The 19093-nt window shown below is 47.3% G+C and overlaps 2 protein-coding genes across 2 annotated transcripts; one reads left to right on the top strand and one right to left on the bottom strand.

Annotated features, from left to right (window-relative positions):
- The first annotated feature begins 330 nt into the window (after positions 1 to 330).
- Positions 331 to 4858, top strand: LOC136511746 (uncharacterized). Its single transcript, XM_066505786.1, has 12 exons — positions 331 to 714; positions 818 to 898; positions 1012 to 1315; positions 1437 to 2478; positions 2551 to 2703; positions 2795 to 3130; positions 3206 to 3364; positions 3493 to 3615; positions 3713 to 3837; positions 3903 to 3978; positions 4066 to 4161; positions 4257 to 4858. The coding sequence occupies exons 1-12, from the start codon at positions 411 to 413 to the stop codon at positions 4488 to 4490; spliced, it is 3033 nt and encodes a 1010-aa protein (XP_066361883.1). The 5' UTR covers positions 331 to 410; the 3' UTR covers positions 4491 to 4858.
- Positions 4859 to 5040: 182 nt separating this feature from the next.
- LOC136511269 (protein REVEILLE 6-like) lies at positions 5041 to 5935 on the bottom strand. Its single transcript, XM_066505399.1, has 2 exons — positions 5673 to 5935; positions 5041 to 5104 (listed from the first exon to the last, which is right to left on the bottom strand). Exons 1-2 carry the CDS (start codon positions 5933 to 5935, stop codon positions 5041 to 5043), a joined length of 327 nt encoding a protein of 108 aa, XP_066361496.1.
- Positions 5936 to 19093: the final 13158 nt, after the last annotated feature.

Here is a 19093-nt window from a genome sequence, read left to right as displayed (position 1 = left end):
CTCCTAGCAGCTTGTTCGGCTGCCATTTTCAGCCGGCTGCACTGGTAGTATTATACAGTAACATGTGAGGGACTAAACAGCCACAGCGTCTCTCTTTATTCGATTGCACTGAGAAGGTGTGTCTCGACCTAATATTTTCTTGTATTATTCGGGATTCCTGTTTGTGTGGAAGGCTGGATATATTTTATGTCTGCATTACCGATAAATAAAGAAAGTAGCTCCACATTACAGGTCAAAAGTGCATGCTCTCTTTATTCTCCACTTCTGCCCGCTCTCTCAGCTTTGCACGCCTTTACCAGCTTTCCACCACCCGGCCGTATGCTCTTCTGATTCGTTTGATCGTTTCTTCTTTCGCTACGCTGCCCTCACTTTTGCTTCCTCCTTCGTTCACCATCTCTCAGATCGATCTCATGGAGGCGGCAGAGGCGACCGCTATGGAGTCCGCGATTCTATGGCGGGTGCAAACCATCCTCGAAACTCTTGCGCCCGGCGAGCTCGACGCATGGCTTCATGGAGTTGGCCTCTCTGGTGGCATCGGGGAACTCAAGTCTGAGGTGGAGAGGATGGAGACGGTGGTTAACGGTGTCAAGGGGAGGGCGGTCGGGAACAAGCCGCTTGCCCGCTCCCTCGCTCGTGTGAAGGAGCTCATGTACGAGGCCGACAACGTGGTTGATGAACTCGACTATTGCAGGCTCCAGCATAAGGTCGAAGAACGTACGTATGCATCCATCCTTGTGGTTTATGACTTTCTTTACAGTTTTTTTCCCTTTAAATTGTGATAATCCTCATGACAAGTCCTTTCTCCTTTCTCTTTCAGATATGATTGCTCCTTCTGTTGAGCTAGAAGGCATGGTTGGAGGTGGAGCAGAGCAAGTAGATGCATCGGTCAATACTGTTGGTATAAATTGATCCTTGTGAATGATTTGTGATTTTCTACAGTTTCTTTCTTTAGTAAATTGTGATGATAAACTCGACGCTTGACATGTCCTTACTTTCTCCGTTCTCTGTCAGCTATGCTTGCTCCTGCTACTGAGCCGGAAGGCATGGTTGGAGATGGAGACAGAAATAGAGCAGAGCAAGCAGATCCATCGGCCAACAGTACTGGTACACTGAGCAATAGCGGCCGCAAAAACCGATCCGAGGTGCGGGACTATTTTCAGATTATACCATCTGTTAACGGAGAGCCTGCAAAAGCGAAGTGCAATTGCTGCGGCAGAGAGCTTACATGGGGTCACGGGACATCAGCTTTGCACAAGCATCTCAAAAGTTGCAACAAAAAACGTTCAGCAATTGAAGAGACGCCGAACCGTCCAAGGTACTACTTACCCTTCAAGTTCTGCATCGCAACGCTTAATATATAATATGCGTACATGTGATCCTTTAAATTATAGTAATAATTTTCTTATGACCAACCTGCGATTCTTTTCCTCTTGTAGTGTCGGCAACAGTGTACAAAATGGTGCCACAATTTCGACCAATGATTCAGACGGGAGAAAAAGAAAGAGAATTGAGTACAATGTAGCTACAACCACACACCTCTGGGACAAGGCCGAATTTTTTAAAAGGATCCAGGAAATAGTTCTTGAGTTAAGAAGCATCCGACACGATGTGATTGAGTATCTCAAGGACTCTATTGCAAGGCCTGATAAGTATCAGATTAACAACTCAGATACACGAGTAAGAACATCAAGCTCTCTTCCTGGAAAGGTATATGGAAGGGATGTGGAGAAAGCCAAAATCATAAAGGCGATCAAAGCTGCTAAGTCGGACAACATTACTGTGCTACCTATTGTAGGCATTCTAGGAGTTGGGAAGACAGCTTTAGCTAAGCTTGTATACAAGGATCCACGTGTTGAAAGAAAATTTGAGCGGATATGGGTTTGGGTGTCCAACATCTTTGATGAAGTAAGAGTGACAAGGGAGATCTTAGATGTTGTTACTGTAGCCAGCCATGAAGGATCTCGCAACAGAGAAAGCTATGAAGGAATAAGCAACTACTCAAAGCTTCTAGAGGTCTTAAAGAAACATACGGCTTGTCTGTCCAAAAAGTTTCTACTTGTTCTAGATGATGTTTGCGACTGCATGGTGAATTCCCTATGGAAAGATCTATTGGATGCTTTGGGATCAAGTTGCACAAAGGGTAATGTGATTATTGTGACAACTAGGAATTTGTCCATTGCAAAAAGGCTAGGTACAATCAAACCAATTGAATTAAGAGCTCTAGGAAATAATGCTTTTTTACAATTGTTTAGAGCTTGTGCATTTGGTGATAACAATTATAAAGAGCATCTAGACACCAGCCTACAAATATGTGCGAAGTTAATGGGAAACCCATTAGCAGCGAAAAGTGCAGTGGAAATGTTAAGAGAGCAGCCTACTCTTGACCATTGGAAAAACATCATTAAGAATGGTATTTTTGAAGCTTCCAGGGTGAGTAAGATTGAAGCTGAAAATGCACAAATGAAAATGGAAATCAAGGTAACCAACATGAGAATACTTATTTTAGCTACCCATCCATGCTTCATTATCTAACAATGTGTCAAAAAACAGGAACTCCGACAGCTAGTGCAGCTTCTTATTCAGTCTACTCCTACAACTGCACATGTTCAGCCACCTATGCCTACATCTGCAAAAGTTCAGCCACCTATGCCTACATCTACAAATGCTCAGCCATCTTCTATGACTACATCTTCACATCTGCAGGTATTACATCTACACAAGTTCAGTTATCACTAGTTCATGTCTGGTGCTACAATAGATACTTTGGAATTTAACAAAAAAATACCAATTGCAGGAATCACACCGCAAACGTTTCCAACAGACATTGGCAAGAATAAATGATGAAGCACCCACTGCAAGAAATGGTACAACGGAAAACATCATGCAACAGCAAGGCGGACCCTCTACAATTATCACACCAGGGAAGCATATTATCGGCAACCCCTCTACACATATCAAACCAAGACAGCCCATTATCGACAATGATTACAATTTGAAACAAATTGACACAGACGCTACCATCTTCTTAGTATCAAGTTACGACCACGCTATGGTTGTACACATAGATGGCCATGTTCTTACAGCAGAACAGCTGCGCAAAAATGTCATAGGGGGCTTTATAGTAGATGAGGTAATATCATTTCAGATCCATGTCATCAGTACAAACATGCACACACCTACTATGTACTAACTCAACCTTTTGCAGGTCATAAATGCCTTTGTTCATATCAGCAATGTGGAGACTGAGTCGGCATCATATATAACAACGTTCCAAGCCCATAAGTTGACAACAAATAATCTGGGTCCTGACGAATGCTCGACATTCAGGAAGATAATTGCCAAAAAATGTGAAGGAAGGCATTTGGTACGTAATACTGATTTTGTTTTGACACTTTTGCTTGGTTGCTATCTCGTGTTGTACTATGAATTTTGGAAATCTTGCCGGTTTGGATTCTAGCCATACACTCAATAGTTTTCAATTATTTTTCCCAGGTTTTTGTTCCAATGCATATTAACAACCACTGGGCTCTCCTAGTGTTGAATTTTATAAAGATAGAGGTACAGATACTTAACTCTATACCAGGAATGCGAGACAGAGACCTAGAGAAGGCATTGGTAAGTACAGATCCTCTGCGTAACACGTACCACCTATTGTGTATTGAACTACAACTACAAGTTGATCAAACTTAACATGTATCTCACCATCCACTAGGTGGAAGGCATACAGTCATGCATCGAGTATTCGGTCAAGAGAGACTTGGTTATATTTGTAAAACCAATTAACTTGCGCGACTGGGATATAGTTCCCTATGATAACATACAGCAACAAACCGACAGGTACTCTTTTTTCCTTTGTATATTAATGTTGTACTCCAATTACTTATGTTTATATTCCGTTGCAGTATTTCATGTGGGGCGTATGTAATAAAATATATACTGGCATGGGACGGAGATCAAATGGCTCATGATTTCACACCGGCGAGTCTTAGAATTATTGTCACTTCCAAATTGCTACATATTGAAACAAAAACTGCTACATGACATGCACTACTTTCGCTTGTATAGAAGGAAATGAAAAGTTTTAGATTCAGAATATGCACGAGGTTGCTCCATTCTGAGCGCAACCTGGAATACTTACCCTCAAACGGAAAACCTATCACGGTCTGTGCTTTTACTGCATATTAAAATATTTCAGTTGCAACAATTTGTTCCAGACTGTCGGGTCTATCTAACATTTTTTTGTTGATGATACTTAGAAGGAAGAGTACTTTGCAAAATATCTGGAGGAACGAGGGGGGCACGAACGGAATGAAGATGCAGACGATGTGCACATACTATCGCCATCAACAGGAACTCCAACAATCACTGTGGCTAGCATGAAACAAAGCAATGGAAGGAAAGGAGGGGAAGCAAATAAAGCATCAGGAGAAGGGAAAGAAAAGACAGCATCGGGAATTGAAGATAAGAAAAGAGGACGGGGACGACCGTGAATGAAAGGAGTTGAAGGAAATACAGCATCAGGAGGACGGGAAGAAAATACAGCATCGACAGCTGAAAGTAAGAAAAGAGGACGAGGACGACCGCGAAAGAATGTCGAAACTCCTGTTTCTCACTTTGGAGAGCATCGAATCTTTGAATAAACGAGTGTGACGCGCAGGGCGATTCAATGGTAGCCCTTGGAGGGAATACTTGTATAGCAGGAACCACATAGTGGATACACAAAGATAGGCCACTTTCAGTGATGGTACCTAGCTACTGACACCAGATTTCATGCAACTATTCATATCCTATCTACTGTAACTAAAATGAAGTTGAAGGCCATACGCCGAATGGTATTTTCTTGCAGGCGCTTCACTTGGTCTCTGGTATCCAGAGCAACCAATAGTTTCTCAGTATGCATCTCCTTTAAAAAAAATGTAAATATCCTCACCTAAAACAGTGTGACTAAAAACCATAACTAGCCTAAACCCTTGTGTGACAAAGCTAGTCAACTACAAAGGGAGACAATGGCACAGATTTGAGGATCAAGGGCAGATTTAATTATACATGTATTACTGTCTTGGAGCCAACATATGCTTCGATCTTTTTCCAGTCACGGTCAAAGCTATTACATGAAAAGAAAGAAGGATTAATATGTAAGAAAGCTGCTCCAAATGTGTGACACGAGGCATTCTATAAGTATGAAATGTCCATAAACTGCTAAAGCATCTGTTTAGGTGACAAGCCATCTATGCGACCAGGATCCATAATAATGGATTAGATACATGTGACTAAAATCCTAACGGCTATCCTTAGGGTAAGACATTGCCATTCAGAACAACTTAGTAGGGTGAAATCTTAAAGGCAACAAGGCAGAATCTAACTACGGGACTATAATGAACAATTTAGGATGTCTGCCAGTCATGTTCCACAGTGGGATAAAGAGTGATTGCCCCCAAGAGATGAGACTCTAGGGTGTACTAGGCCAAACAGGCCCTTAGATCTACCATTTGACCAATGACTGGCCACTAAAGCACAAGAAGACGCAAACGTGAGCATAATTTGCAGATTAACAAACCCAACTAGTGAACCAAACTCCAGCGATCGAGAGGAAGGAAGAGCAGATGGGTCAGCGCCGCCAGAGGTGGTGGTCAGGAATAGGATGGGGGAGAGAGCGGGACAGGACAACTCACAGCTGCAGCGCCTCGAGGAACTTGTCGTGCTCGGGGTCGGTCCAGCTCTCGCGTGACTTGGTGATGGTATACGGCTTGCGCACCCTCTGGGGCCCCTCCTCCTCGTCGTTCCCATCCGACGGCACGGGCATAGGCACAGCCATGGGCACGGCGACGGCGGCTGCCTCCTGCGCCCGCCGCGCCTCCTCCTCCTCCTTTCCACCCCCGGCGACGGCCGGGACCGACGGATCCAGCGGGTGCGGCGTCGTGCTCATCGACACCATCGGCCTACCACTGCGCTGCACCCTCCTCCTCCTTCCTCGTAAACCCTAGGGTTGGTGGTGTGGTGGTGGTTCGCTGCTGCTGGCGCCTGGTGTTTCTGCTGGTGTGAGACATGAGGCATGAGAGGACAGAGGAGGAACAGTGGTGACGGAACGGGTGGTGTGGTGGGGAAGAGCCGGCGACCATGACTCGCAGCTCTTCTCCTGTCCACAAGTTTCTACACACACTGGTACACGGACCCCACTCAGCCTTTGCTTCTCTCTCGTTCCCTGGGCCAGTCCGGTCTTGGGCTTGCATTCTATTTCGTCTGGCCACAGACTGGATGCTCGGCCCATCGTGAGGTCGCGCCCCAACTAAGCCACGTTTTTAAGGTAGTCAGCCATCCATGCCGGATGGATTAGTCCCACCTCACTCGCAGACCAAGCAAGAACGCAGCATAAAAGAACAGGAGAAGTAGCAGCCATCGAACTCCTGAACTACAATGCCTATTCTCACCCTTGTCACTTGGGCCAATTGGGCTGGCGTGGCCTGGTTAGGCTCCCTTCGTGGTCGAGCCCGACCTAGCTGCTGCTGGCAGTCTGGCCCGTGGCAACAACTTTTTTGCCCCTATTTATTTTAAAAATGATATATATATATATATATATATATATATATATATATATATATATATATATATATATATATATATATGCAGCTAGGGAGGCTATCAACATTCATATCCAAATTCCATGTATTGTATTTATTTTTCACCCTCCCCAATCTTTTCCTAATCCATAATCCATGCTAATTGTTTTGAGTTACACTTTGGTTCATGTTAGGCCCATTAGTACACTCAGAGTACACGTAAGAGTGATCGGTTCACTTTGGTTCATGTTAGGCCTATCAGTTCACTCATCGGACGAGATGCGAGAGTGTAGGTTGATGCTGGTGCACTACATGCACCATTGCCAACTCCATCTCTGCTCTAAACCTTTTAAGTAACACCAAAACTAGGTTCAGCAGCAAACCTATGCCGTTGCTGAACTAAAAGACAGTGATAACCAAACTAAACAAGAAAAAAATAGAATGTGGGATATATGATACTTGACAAGTAGCTGTGTCGGGTTCATAAACCCGGGGTCCCTCGTGGACTGGCTTCCCAGCAAAGGCTCAGCCTAGCAGACGACATTGCAAACGACGCGTAACTCCTGGGCCGGTCCAAAAACCTAACAACAGGACAGAAGGGTGAACCAGCCTCCGACCGGAAGGCCTGGCCAAGGAGGAACGATGCCCGCTTCCGGCTCTGGCCCGCCTCTCCGACCGGAAGACCTCGCTTCCGACTCCAGCCCACCTCTCCGACCGAAAGGCCTAGCCCACTCGCTTCTGACCCCAGCCCATCTCTCCATCTGGAAGGCCTAGCCGGACCTCTGCTTACAGCTCTTTTCTGACCAGCGTGGTCGGAGCCGATTATGGACAGCCGAACGGGGATGCCCGCTCGGTAAGGACTCAAGAAATCAGGCGGAGCAGATAAAGCAGGGCTCTTAAGTCAACCACAATACCGAAGACCATACCCTGCATACCTATAGGATAGTACCGATAGAACATGTCAGAAGGGTGCTCTACAACCTCCCAGACATGGCAGAACCCAAACAGTGTTGAGGGCGCTGACATTTGCCCTACAATGTTACAGGCACCATCAATTTCCATACCAGGTAAATGCGGTAAGGCCTCCCACATGCATCTGGGCATCCACAGTGTTGTGGGCGCTGGCATTTACCACCACGGTGAAAACCTCCCACATGCGTCTGACATCAACAGTATTGTGGGCGCCTACCATCATCTTGTACCCAGTGGCGTGGGCAACAAGACTCAGTAGCGTACATACACGCTCTCTCTCTCTCTCACTCACTTGTAACGCCATTCCCTTCATCTATAAAAGGGGATGCGCTCTCTCCCAACAGGGGATCAGTCAGTTCACTTACACCGATTCATCCTCTGCTAGCTTTAGACACTCTAAAGCTACATAGAGCGCATGCTAGAATACTTAGCACATGCAGGAGCTCCCGTCACTCTCGGTCCTTTGGTCCGGAGTCTGGTCGGGCCGCTTGCACCCCCCATCTTTCTCCCTTTCGTTTGTAACCCCACAACAAACTTGGAGCACCTGGGTTTAGGAATAAAGTCACCGACCGACTCAAATTGGACGTAGGGCACGTTGCCTGAACCAGTATAAACCATGTGTCATTGAGTGCTAGGCCACATCCGATCACAACGTATGGCAAAACTACAAATATTTATGTGTTGGTCACTTTCTGCACTGACAGTTGGCGCCATCCGTGGGGAAGACGTTGTACGTTCACACATTTGGTCATTGGATGGCCCACTTTTCCGCCATCTTCGTCATGGCAGGCTCAAGCAATTCGACTCACTTCGGCTCTCTCGAGTTTCCCACACACCCACCTGTTGGGATGTGGGTTCCACCTATCTTTGAGCTGACCAGGCCTTCCTCTTCGGAAGCCTGGACTTCATCGCCGACCGGCTCGGCGTTCTACACCTTTGCGAGGAGGCACTCGTTCCAGCGTCCGTCGGAGGGGCGCTCTCCACCGGCTCTGGGACTCCCGACGACTCCAACGACGAGGCGCCTGTGCTTCGCTTTGAGCCTAGGCATGGCTCAAACCCAACTGTGAGTAACGTACGCTTTGTTATTTACTCGCTATTTACTATCTTCTGTCGTCTCTCTAGAGGGACCCCGTTGCCCCCGCCATGACCGCCATACGACTGGTTCCCCTACGGCCTCACGTCCTCTGCGGACGCATACGCCCGAGGGCTTTAGAAAATGCTGGCGCTGCCCCCTCTCACATCCAAATTCATGGGGATGGCGAGCCACGCTCCCACCTGTTTCCACGACCTCATGGATGATGATGTTGAGAGCGATGGCTCCAGCATCAGCGACGTGGCACCTAGCCACCCTCTGTCCCGGGAGTGCGCTATGGCGGATGCTCCAGGACAGTCGCCGGTGGTAGCGGAGTCCATATAGACCCACACCCCTCTGGACCCTCGCATGTGCGTAGGAGCACGGCGAGGAGCTACGACAAAGGTGGTAGAACCAGCTGCCACCTGCGCCGGCGCACTCAGCGTAGCACGCTGCGCCCCATGCGCATAACCCAGCAGGCGGCGCCTAGGGTCGTGCCCGCCAGGTTCAGCGTGACATCATCGACGGAGGGAACGGTCCCCCATAGTTCACTCGGGCTGGCCAGAACATCGCCGCGGTGGCAATGCTTCTGCGTAGCCTTCCTGAGCCGATCGACCCATAGGAGCAAGCCGTCCACCGGAACCTCCGGGCCCTAGTGGAAACTACCACCGTCCAATAGGCGGAGAGCTCCGCGTCACGACACCGACTTGCGCCCTCACTCCCCACCAGGGGAGCGGGGACGCACTAGACGAATTGCTCCATCCGCTCACCGCTACGGCCGCCGAGCGCGGCACAGGAGGCCGCAGCTGTGCTTCGACCTGACCTAGCGCCCGCTCCGCACCGACCGCCTATGCGTGAGCGGCTCAGGCGGAACCAAGACGCTCGCAGCGTCATCAACAACTGGCGTCGAGCTCGGCATGATGATGACGTCCATCGGGCGGCAGTAAGGGCAGGCAACACGGACCCCAGCCGGACCACCGAGGGGAGCGACGAAACGTGTCCTAGGCGTGGTCGCTGGCCGGATGACCGGAGTCCTAGCCCAGATGGCCTGAGACCACGGGCTTTTGGCCGACGCATCCAGAAAGCGCCGTTTCCACCGCACTTCCGACCGCCCACCAACGTCGCCAAGTACACCGGGGAGACGAACCCCGACCTATGGCTCGAAGATTTCTGGCTCGCCTACCGAGCCGGAGGAGTGGATGATGACCACTTCATCATTCAGTACCTCCCAATCTACGTGGTGGAACATGTTGGAGCTTGGCTCGAATTCCTCCCACGTGACAGCATCCGCGACTGGGCGGACCTCAAGAAGGTCTTCGTCGGGAACTTCCTAGGAACGTATGTCCACCCTAGGAACTCCTGGGACCTCAAGAGCTGCCAGCAGGAGTCCAACGAGTCCCTATGGGATTACATCTGTAGGTTCTCGAAGCGGTGCAACTCCCTACTTGATGTCGTCGACGCGAACGTCATCAGCGCATTCCTCTCCGGGACAACCTACGAGTCCCTGATCCACAAGCTTGGTTGCCTAAAGCCCCATACCACCGGCGTCAGTTGACTGCCACTGTACCGCCAGCCCCCCCGCATGGCCTCTGTCAGGGGACCCTTTGACCATTCCGTCCGCTCGGATGGGACGGAAGACAATAACAATGCACGACGCCCGCATGTATGCTGCAGCGGCCAACAGGACCCATGCGAAGAGGAGGATGGCACACCCCCCTGAGCCTTATATCTCTATCTTTTTCCCTCTTCCCTTCCGCTATAACCCCTGCTTTCCCTTGGCCTATAAAAGGGAAAGCAGGGCGTCCCACTAAGGGGCATCGCACATCGCACCATAAGAGATCAATCGTCTGATAGATCTAGCGGTAGAAGTATCGAGCAATCAAACCACAGAGACTTGGGAGCTCCTCCCTCTCTCGCCAGTTTGTAACCCCCTACTACAAACTCAGTGCTAGTAACACGAGCGGCCCGAAACTGGACGTAGGGACATTCGTCCCGAACCAGTATAATCCTTGTGTCCTCTTAGCACACCATCCGGGTCAAACGCGCAATATACAAATTTACTAGTCGGTTGTTTGAAACACCGACAGGTGCGTTGATTATTAGGTATGGTGGAATTGTGACCAGGTGGGGGGGGGGGGGCTCGAGCCCCTCCTACCTCGGACGCGCCTCAAAAGCCTTCCTTTCAGCCCTGTCAGGAACTATCATCAATTGGGCTGGGTTATGTCATTATATTTAGACTGGATTATACTTTTCACGCCTCTCAACATTAAAGTCCAAAAAATACTCTTGCAGTGGTGTTAAAATGATCCATTCGTTTTTGCCTATTTTCCAGATTTTCTCAGCCCATAAAAATGGCAAGTTTATTGAGTGTTGCCATGGTTCTGATTCTAGTGAGTTTGAGCACTACGACCTCCTGGGCTTCCTACTGCCCAGGTGGCTACTTTACACCAGGTAGTCCATATAGCAGTAGCCTGAAGGCGGTGCAACAATCCTGCCCAGAAGAGTGGGATCTTCCCCACTCTTGTTTGTGAGTGAGTCTATTACTTCACGTGGGGGCGGGAAGGTCTACGCATTCGCACAATGCTGGCGAGGCTCATCTTCTCCACTCTTGTTTGCGAGTGAGGCTATTACTTCATGCGAGGGTGGGGGAGGTTACGCATTCGCGCAATGCTGGCGAGGCTCTCAGAGCTCAATATGCGAGAGATGTGTTGCTGCGGCTTTTGGAGATGCAAGGGTTGTTTGTCAGTCCAGGGAGGGCGCGTTTATATTCCGTGATAAGTGCACCGTAGGCTATTATATGAAGAAGATAGAGATGCTCCCTGATGACCCTTCAATCGGTATAGTTGCGAGGAGACTTGAGAGCACTTAGATAGTAATTCAAAGCAACACATTTCAGGATGTGCATTGATTGATACACAATGGCGGATTTGTCATCGGTGCGGGAGGGGGCACAAGCCCCTTGTCCGGTGTGGCAGAGGCGGCGGCGCAGACCGGCAAGCGGTGTTAGTAGTAGACTGGTGCAGGAGAGGTGGCGACGCAGGGACCTCCTATAAAATAGCTGATTTGTCTATGTTGAGGGTGTTCTCAGCGTGTGTCTCAAAAATACTAAAACAACAACTGTACATTAAGCACATGAGTCAATAAGCGGATAAGAGGTTCTATTGTAAATTAACCAAATTTAGTAATTGCAATGGATCACAGTTCAAGGTACAACCAATTATATACCTAGCATGACTTATTTTTTTCTTTGTTATAAGCTAGTTTATATTCATCTACTTCTATCGTAGCATATGAAGATGCATTTGGAAGTGTCCTTACAATTATCAACCAAAGCTCGTAACCAGAAATAAAAATGAGAAGTGAGAGAAGAACATAAAGGTCTAAGATTATTTCTGGAACGCCTAGCAAGAAATGTCGAACGAAAGAAAAAGTCAACGAAGAGCACTACTGTGACTAATGCCAAGCTAAGGGCAGGGCTTGTTTGATAACATGTAGTTATTAGTTTGGGCCAAAAATTAATCAAAATAGTTTTGGTTTGATTGCTAGTTGGCTAGAGCATCTCCAAGAGTACCCAATAATCCTTTCCAATCCATGTTTTTTGGGAAAAATGGAAAAAAAAAATCTATCTTTAACAACTCACAAACTCACATCCCAATCTTTTGGCACTTGTGAAAAAAACCCCCTTTGCGCGTAAACATCCGCGGAGTCGAGGTTGCGCATATCCTTCTTTCCCCGTGTGGTATCCTCCTTGGCGCGACATGGAGCCCCAGCAGCAAGTGTGGCAAGCGGACGCACGCGGTAGAGCGCAGCGCGGAGGACGTCGGAGAGCGCGCCCTCTTCTACCACGCCGCCGCCGCAGCAGCCACCCTGGAGCACACGGCTGAGCCACCGCGGGCCTTCCCCGGTGAAGCCAAGCGCTCTCACGGGTAAGCGTGGTCCTCGGCATGCCACCGCGCCACCCCATGCCGCTGGCATGGCCCTTCCGGCCTGGATCGTTCACTCGCTCTCGTCGGCGTGTGCTCTATTGCGAGCCTAAGAAGAAGAAGGAAGTGGGAAAGGGAAAGGAGGAAAGACAGGGTGAGAAAAGCGCAAGAGAGAAAGATCTGTTAGGAGGGCTTAAACAAGTATAGAAACAAATTTAGGGTTCATGATGCAAAAGTGCCGCAGTATTGCAAACTCTTGGAGATGACCTTCATTATTCCTCCGATACCTTTTCGGAAGTTGCAAAACTCTATGTTTTTTTGGATCAAAATATAGGGTACTCTTGGAGATGCTCGTTGAAGGTTTAGGTAAAAAATTAGCCCAGCTATTAACTATCCTATTTGGAAGCAATAGAGATAATTTAAGCTAAAATTAGATAGCTAACCATGAGCCCATAATATCAAAACATGCCCCCTAAACACAGGAAGCATAAGCAAACAAAAGTTAACATATCTCGGCTATCAGATGGTGGGCTCAACTAATCATCAAAGCGGCCAATCCCACAACCCCCCACGGATTTTTCCTTTTTCGAAAAAATTATTTTCACAACTTTTTTTGTGAAAGTTGCAAAGTTAAGATATAACTTATGTGCATAAGTTTTTATGTGACAACTTATCACCGAAACTTCTCATCATGACTTTTACTTTTTAAAAAATATATATTTCTATAACTTTATATTTTTAGAGAGTTACAAAGTTGTACTCATAACTTTTTACGTGGCAACTAATCACTACAACCTCTCATCATAATTTTGTTGACTTTTCTTTTATTTGAAAAAAAACATTGTTTCCATAACTTTTTAATTTTGGAAAGGTATAAAGTTATACTCACCACTTTTATGCATAACTTCTTAGGGAACAACTTATCACTATAACTTCTCGTCATAACTTTTTTACTTTTTTAGGGGAGAGATATTTATGTAACTTTTTTTTTTTGAAAAGTTACAAAGTTATACTCATAACTTATATGAATAATATTTTACTTGACAACTTGTCACCACAACTTCTTAGTTTAAGAATAATAAAAACAGTTAGATTAATGTGAAAAATGAAAAGGCGCAAAAAAAGAAAAATGAGAAAAGGAAAACAAGAAATGAGAAAAAGAAAAGAAATAATACAATGAAACGAGAAAATAAGTTAGAAAACCGCTCGTGAATAAAACGTCGGTAAATTAGATTTGTAATAGAAAATAGACAGGTCGTTGAGAGGATGTCATATATGTTGGAAATAATAGCAATTTAGTGGTGCATAAATTAATTCCGATATTGAGAAAAAGAAAAACGACATGTATCATAGGTGTGCGATTTAACACTAGCACTACGAATCGTGGCAAACTCAAACTCTCTAGTGCTAGTAAGAGAAGAAACACAAAAATGAACAACAGAGAAAGTGTAGACATTCTTACAGTGAGGTTTTCGGCGCTAGAGAGAGCAGAAAAATAGACGAAGCATTCCGTCAATTACAAGGAAGTGGGCACGTCGACACACGCTGGCAGATCCGCCGCCCGCCGTCCATGGCCCGCGACCGCCTGCCCCGCCGGAACGCCCTTGCTGCACGTTGCTTGCTGGCGCTGGGTGCTACCCGTGCTAAACTGCTAACCATGCCCACCCAGGTCGCTCCCAGTCAGGCAAGCCCTCTGCGGCTGAGCGGCTCTGACCCTTGGTGGCCTTGTATTCTCCTAGCTTGATGCACAATTACACATAGGACAAAGGCACAGAGAGCCATAAACTACTTTGGCGGTGCAACTAGTTTCCAAGTAGGAGTAGCTACGTAGGCAAGCCCTGATCAATCTTGTGCCTCTCGCATTCCTCCAAGCTAGCCATTTTTCTACTCCTACCTGACGTTCCTTTTCCTTCTTTGGAATTCTCTGTCTGACATACTACCGGTTCCGGTACCAGTTCCTGGGTCACGCACGCGTCTATTTATATCCCACGGCGATTCGGCGAATGCAGCACTGCAGCAGGGCCTCACTAAATCTTCAACCTCTTGCCATTTCCCACGCTCAAGCCAATCGCCATTGCCGCGGCACACTGCTACTACTACTGCTAGCGACTAGCGAGGACACAAGAGACCGATCATCAATGGACCCCGAAGCCGCGCTCCCGAGCGTTGTGGACTCTGCCAGTGTTGGGATCGCTGATACTTGTATGATTGTTGTACCGAAATTTATTTGTTATGTTTGTATGAAACATGCACGAGGTTTACACAGGTGCTTGCCCATTTTTTTTGGAGTGTCATATGTATGTATGCCAGAGATTTTTTTGAACTGAATGTACGCAAGAAATTGATTTGGGTAATTTTGTTTTTTTTTCCTGAGGAAAGATCGATTTCAGTTTTACTGTACTGTGAATCTGTGATGATTAATCAAGGTAACAAGGTTTTAGAGAAGTCATTTGGTGTATCGTCGCTCGTGTGTTAGCTTGCTGTTTGCAGCTGAATCGTTATTAGCCGGAATAGAGCAACGAGGCTATTGTGACGAAGGCAACTGGAGGTGCTCCGGTTCTAGTTCCGGTTCCGGTTCTGGTTCCGGTAACTGGACCTGAGGCTGAGATCCATCAGACAACGACGGACAAATAGAAAGTGCCCTCTGAAAGTGCAAGCACATGCTCGATCGGGCTCGTGCTGGCTGGCCTTGCCTGTTAAATTTGCTGTTTGCGTCTGAAAACATCGTTAGCCGGAACAGAGCAACAAGTTTATTATTGTGATAACGATACAATTAAGACATGCGGATGGACGGACGCCTCCCTCCGCTCACTTCCGCACACACCGCTCACCCAGCGTCCCTATCCACTCGTCCCGTCCACGCGCTCCGATGCTCGCTGCGTCGTTTCCTCCATTCGTCCAAGCAAAGCCCATATTGCAAGAGTATGTTTCAATGTTTTCTTTGTATGTTGCAAGTGTCTCATTTTGATGTTGCAAAAGTTGGTCCGAATGTTGCACATGTTACAGTGGCTATACACGTATGTTTCAAGTGTATGTTCCAAATGTTTCATCTCGTTTTCCAGACGGATGTTGCATATGTTTTCACACATATGAAAGTGTTTTCAGGTGTTTTTTTAAAGTGTTTCATTAGTATGTTTTGAGTGTTTCAGTTGTTTCGTCACATATGTTGCAAGTGTTTCATCTGGATGTTTCAAAAGTAGATCTGATATTGCAACTAGTGTTTCAGATGCATGTTTCATATGTTTTATCTGTCTTTAAACGTATGTTACAAGTATTGTATCTCTGTCCTCGCTTTTCCGCTGTTATCTTCGCCTCGGTGTCTCCTGCGGTCCTCCTCCTTTCTGCACCTGGGCATCCGCTGAGCACAAACAAAAGCAGGCCAAGCCGTGGTGGCTGGGCAAGGTCAGCCCTTTCCTTCTAGACCAGAAACGAGAACGAAATTGTTCACAAAAAAAAGAAACGAGAACGAAATTTCAAGAGCTGACAACTGGGGTCCGGGGTCCGGTCGGTCACAAACATATGAATCCATTGGTCGATCATGGAGTCATCAACGCACTAGATCCAGTGCCGGTGCCGGTGCCGGTTCCGGTTCCGGTTCCGGTTCCACGTCGGCTTCCAGACTTCCAGTAGCACTGTGGTTGTTGAAATGGGACCTATCGGCGCACCTGAGTTCCGTTCTGTTGGATCGGTCTGGCGGACAATAGTTTTCTATCAGCACCTGAGTTCAACCTTTGGCTTTCGCCCCGTTCACTTATAAGTCTCTCACACGCTTGGCTTATAAGTCTCTCATAACAAATTATCCAACAGTATTTTCAGCCATGGCTTATCAGCCAAGCAAACAGAGCATTTGCCTCTGGGCAACAAAAGATAGCAGACGCAGCACTAGGACACCGGTTCCGGTTCCACACGTGTTACTTGGCGGTCAGTCAAAATCAGCTACGTGGGCAACCATCAAGCTAGCTAGTCTTTTCCTTCTGTCTGACATTTTTTTTTAAAAAAAATCTATGGCTCCGTTCGGCTGCTCGATTTTGTGGCTGAAACCGGCTGGAACTGATTGGGCCTCATGGCCCAGGCGAACACCAGCCGTTCGGATGCTCTAGAAGACCCCGCTGCTGCCATCCTCACTCTCTCTCCTGTCTCGCATTCGCTCGCGCGCTTAGGGTTCCGCCGCTCCCAGCTGTTGATGCCGCTGCCACCGAGGTGACTTCTTCGCCCGCGTCCCCAATCCCGCATCGCCGCCGACCGCCCTTCATCCTAATCCCCTCCCATCCCTTGGGCCTGGGAAGGAAGGCGACATCCACACTGGTCGTCTCGCCGGATTTGGTTCGACGTCGCCTTCCCCGAGTCACCGCTTCATCATCGCTGTCTTGCCAAGCAGATCCGTCCCCTTCGTCGCCTACGGCGGGAGATCTGCCCTTCGGGTACGTGTTCCACTCCATGCCTTCTCCTTAATTGTTGGTCGGTGACCATCCCTGCTGTTAGGGTTTACGAATCCTTGCTTCCCTACTTCTATTTCAGCTGGATCCGTCGCCTTCCCTCCTCGACGCCACCGTTGCTTCCACGTGTGGCCGATTCTTCAGTGTCCTTTGCACGTTTTCCAGATCCGACCCGTGGACGCCGCCTTCCAAGGCACCGGATCCGTCACCTTCTCTTACTTCCGCCCTCCCTGCAGCGCCATTTTCGGTACGTTTCCGTCTTTTTCATCCCATTTTTGCTACACACTTCCAAATCCACTTCATTAGGGTTTAGGTTTCTGCTCCTAGGTGTGGATGGCTACGTAGGGACAGATTGTTAGGGAAGCATAGTCCTTGCACATCCGTTGCTTTGAGGGTTAGCATAAACTCCATTATTTTTTACTGTTTTCATTTAGACTTGGCTGCCCTGGTTTCTCATGTAGTCCAATGTTGGATGGGTTGTATGCCTATAACTCTGCCATTTCAGCTTATTTTGAACATCGAAGTCTATATTGGAGTTGTGACATGCTGGTCTGTTTGAAAATTCTCTTACATACAGATACACTAGTTCATTGGCGTTGTTGAAATGCATTTTAATTTCAGTGAATAGGTTACTTTTTTAGTACTCTTATAATCAGTTGTTAGTACAGTATACATACAGTTTCTATTCTGAATTTGGACAAGCAGCAGACGTTGAGGTTGGATTACTTTGGTATACATATAGCTCTGACAGATTCATATTTTTATCATGTAGGTGTGATCTTTCTAAGTCAATATACTGGCACCGTCGTCAACAGCTTTCTTCTCCCCACCGAAAGCCACTCGGTACAACTTGCGTTCCAAGCGCGTGAAGCGAGCAATCAAGGCAAGTACACAATTCTGGCCATTGCATCATGTTTTAGTTCACCCGTACTTGCCTTTGGTTTTTTTGCGGTACCATTACTATGTCCAGCCACAAACGACATTAGCCCTTCCACGTTCCAACAGATGCCTCCGAAGCGTGCAAGTTGGAGCGAGGATGACACCAAGCTGTTGCTGGACCTTTGTCTTCAAGAGAAGGAAAAGTTTAACTTCAATCAGCAGGGTCTAACCACGACTGTCTGGAACAATATTTACACTAACTTCCCGCATTATGATAAGAAACAGTGCAACAATAAACTAGGTTCCCTCAAAAAAGCCTACCTGACATGGAAAGATGAGCTAACAGCCACTGGGCTTGGGAGGGACCTACGTACGGGCGACATTGAGGCTGATCCTGAGTACTGGAAAACTCAAGCAGGTGCCCAGCCCGTTACATCGGTATGTTATCTTGTTAACAGTTTCGATTACATTGGTTAACATTTTGTACTGTGCTTTTTTTGTAGGAAGATAGTCTGCCTGAGGTGCGACATGGTAGGCAACCTTGCTTCCTGGACCAACTTGAGGCACTATTTAGGGACCGCAACCGGAACACAGGCTGCTTCATGTCCGCCGGTGGTATTCGTGAGTCAATGCCGCCTACTGCTTTGCGTCCAATAGACTTTGGTGAGTCAATCCAGCTACCATTCTAGTTCGAAGAGGGACACCATGGATAATGTTGTCAACAGCCCAGAGAAGAAGAAGACTTGCAGTGTGGGGGAGTACATGGCCCGATTGTCTGAGAGCATTGCTGCAAGGAGCACATCACGGGATAGAGAGCGGACCCATGAACAGGCCGAGGTTGATGAAGCTATGCAACTTTTACGAGAAGATGGTGTGCCATCCACTTCAGACATGTTCTTCTTGGCAACGGTGTTGTTCAAGAACCCAGTCACCCGACGGGTGTTCAAGAATCTGCTGACAGCTGAAGAACGTATGGCTTGGCTGACATATCACATGAACAGGAACAACAAGTAGTTCAGCAGTTGGGATGATGAGTTTGATGTGAACCAACGATGACATTTGAGTGTCATCTTTTATCCTTTACATTCATTGTTGTCCTAGTTTTGTTGAGGTTTCTGTCTTGTAATGGGGCCCATGGCCCAAACCATGTGACGTTTTCTTTTTCCCGAACTCGTTATAAGTTGTGTGATGCGATGCATTTGTTTGAGCTACCTGACATTATATGGGTTTTGAAGCTAACAAATATTTCATTGT

Source organism: Miscanthus floridulus, chromosome 16 (genome assembly GCF_019320115.1).
Source record: "Miscanthus floridulus cultivar M001 chromosome 16, ASM1932011v1, whole genome shotgun sequence".
NCBI classification, from domain to species: domain Eukaryota; kingdom Viridiplantae; phylum Streptophyta; class Magnoliopsida; order Poales; family Poaceae; genus Miscanthus; species Miscanthus floridulus.
This window is presented reverse-complemented; position numbering and strand designations above follow the sequence as displayed.

Bases quoted from the DNA above. Each gene is read 5' to 3' on its own strand.
- LOC136511746 (XM_066505786.1), top strand. From the start codon at position 411: ATGGAGGCGGCAGAGGCGACCGCTATGGAGTCCGCGATTCTATGGCGG. The intron at 1,316-1,436 runs GTACTACTTACC...TTCCTCTTGTAG, and splicing joins GAGACGCCGAACCGTCCAAG to TGTCGGCAACAGTGTACAAA. The intron at 3,838-3,902 runs GTACTCTTTTTT...ATTCCGTTGCAG, and splicing joins ATACAGCAACAAACCGACAG to TATTTCATGTGGGGCGTATG.
- LOC136511269 (XM_066505399.1), bottom strand. From the start codon at position 5,935: ATGGTGTCGATGAGCACGACGCCGCACCCGCTGGATCCGTCGGTCCCG. The intron at 5,105-5,672 runs GTGAGTTGTCCT...TTCATGTAATAG, and splicing joins TTCCTCGAGGCGCTGCAGCT to CTTTGACCGTGACTGGAAAA.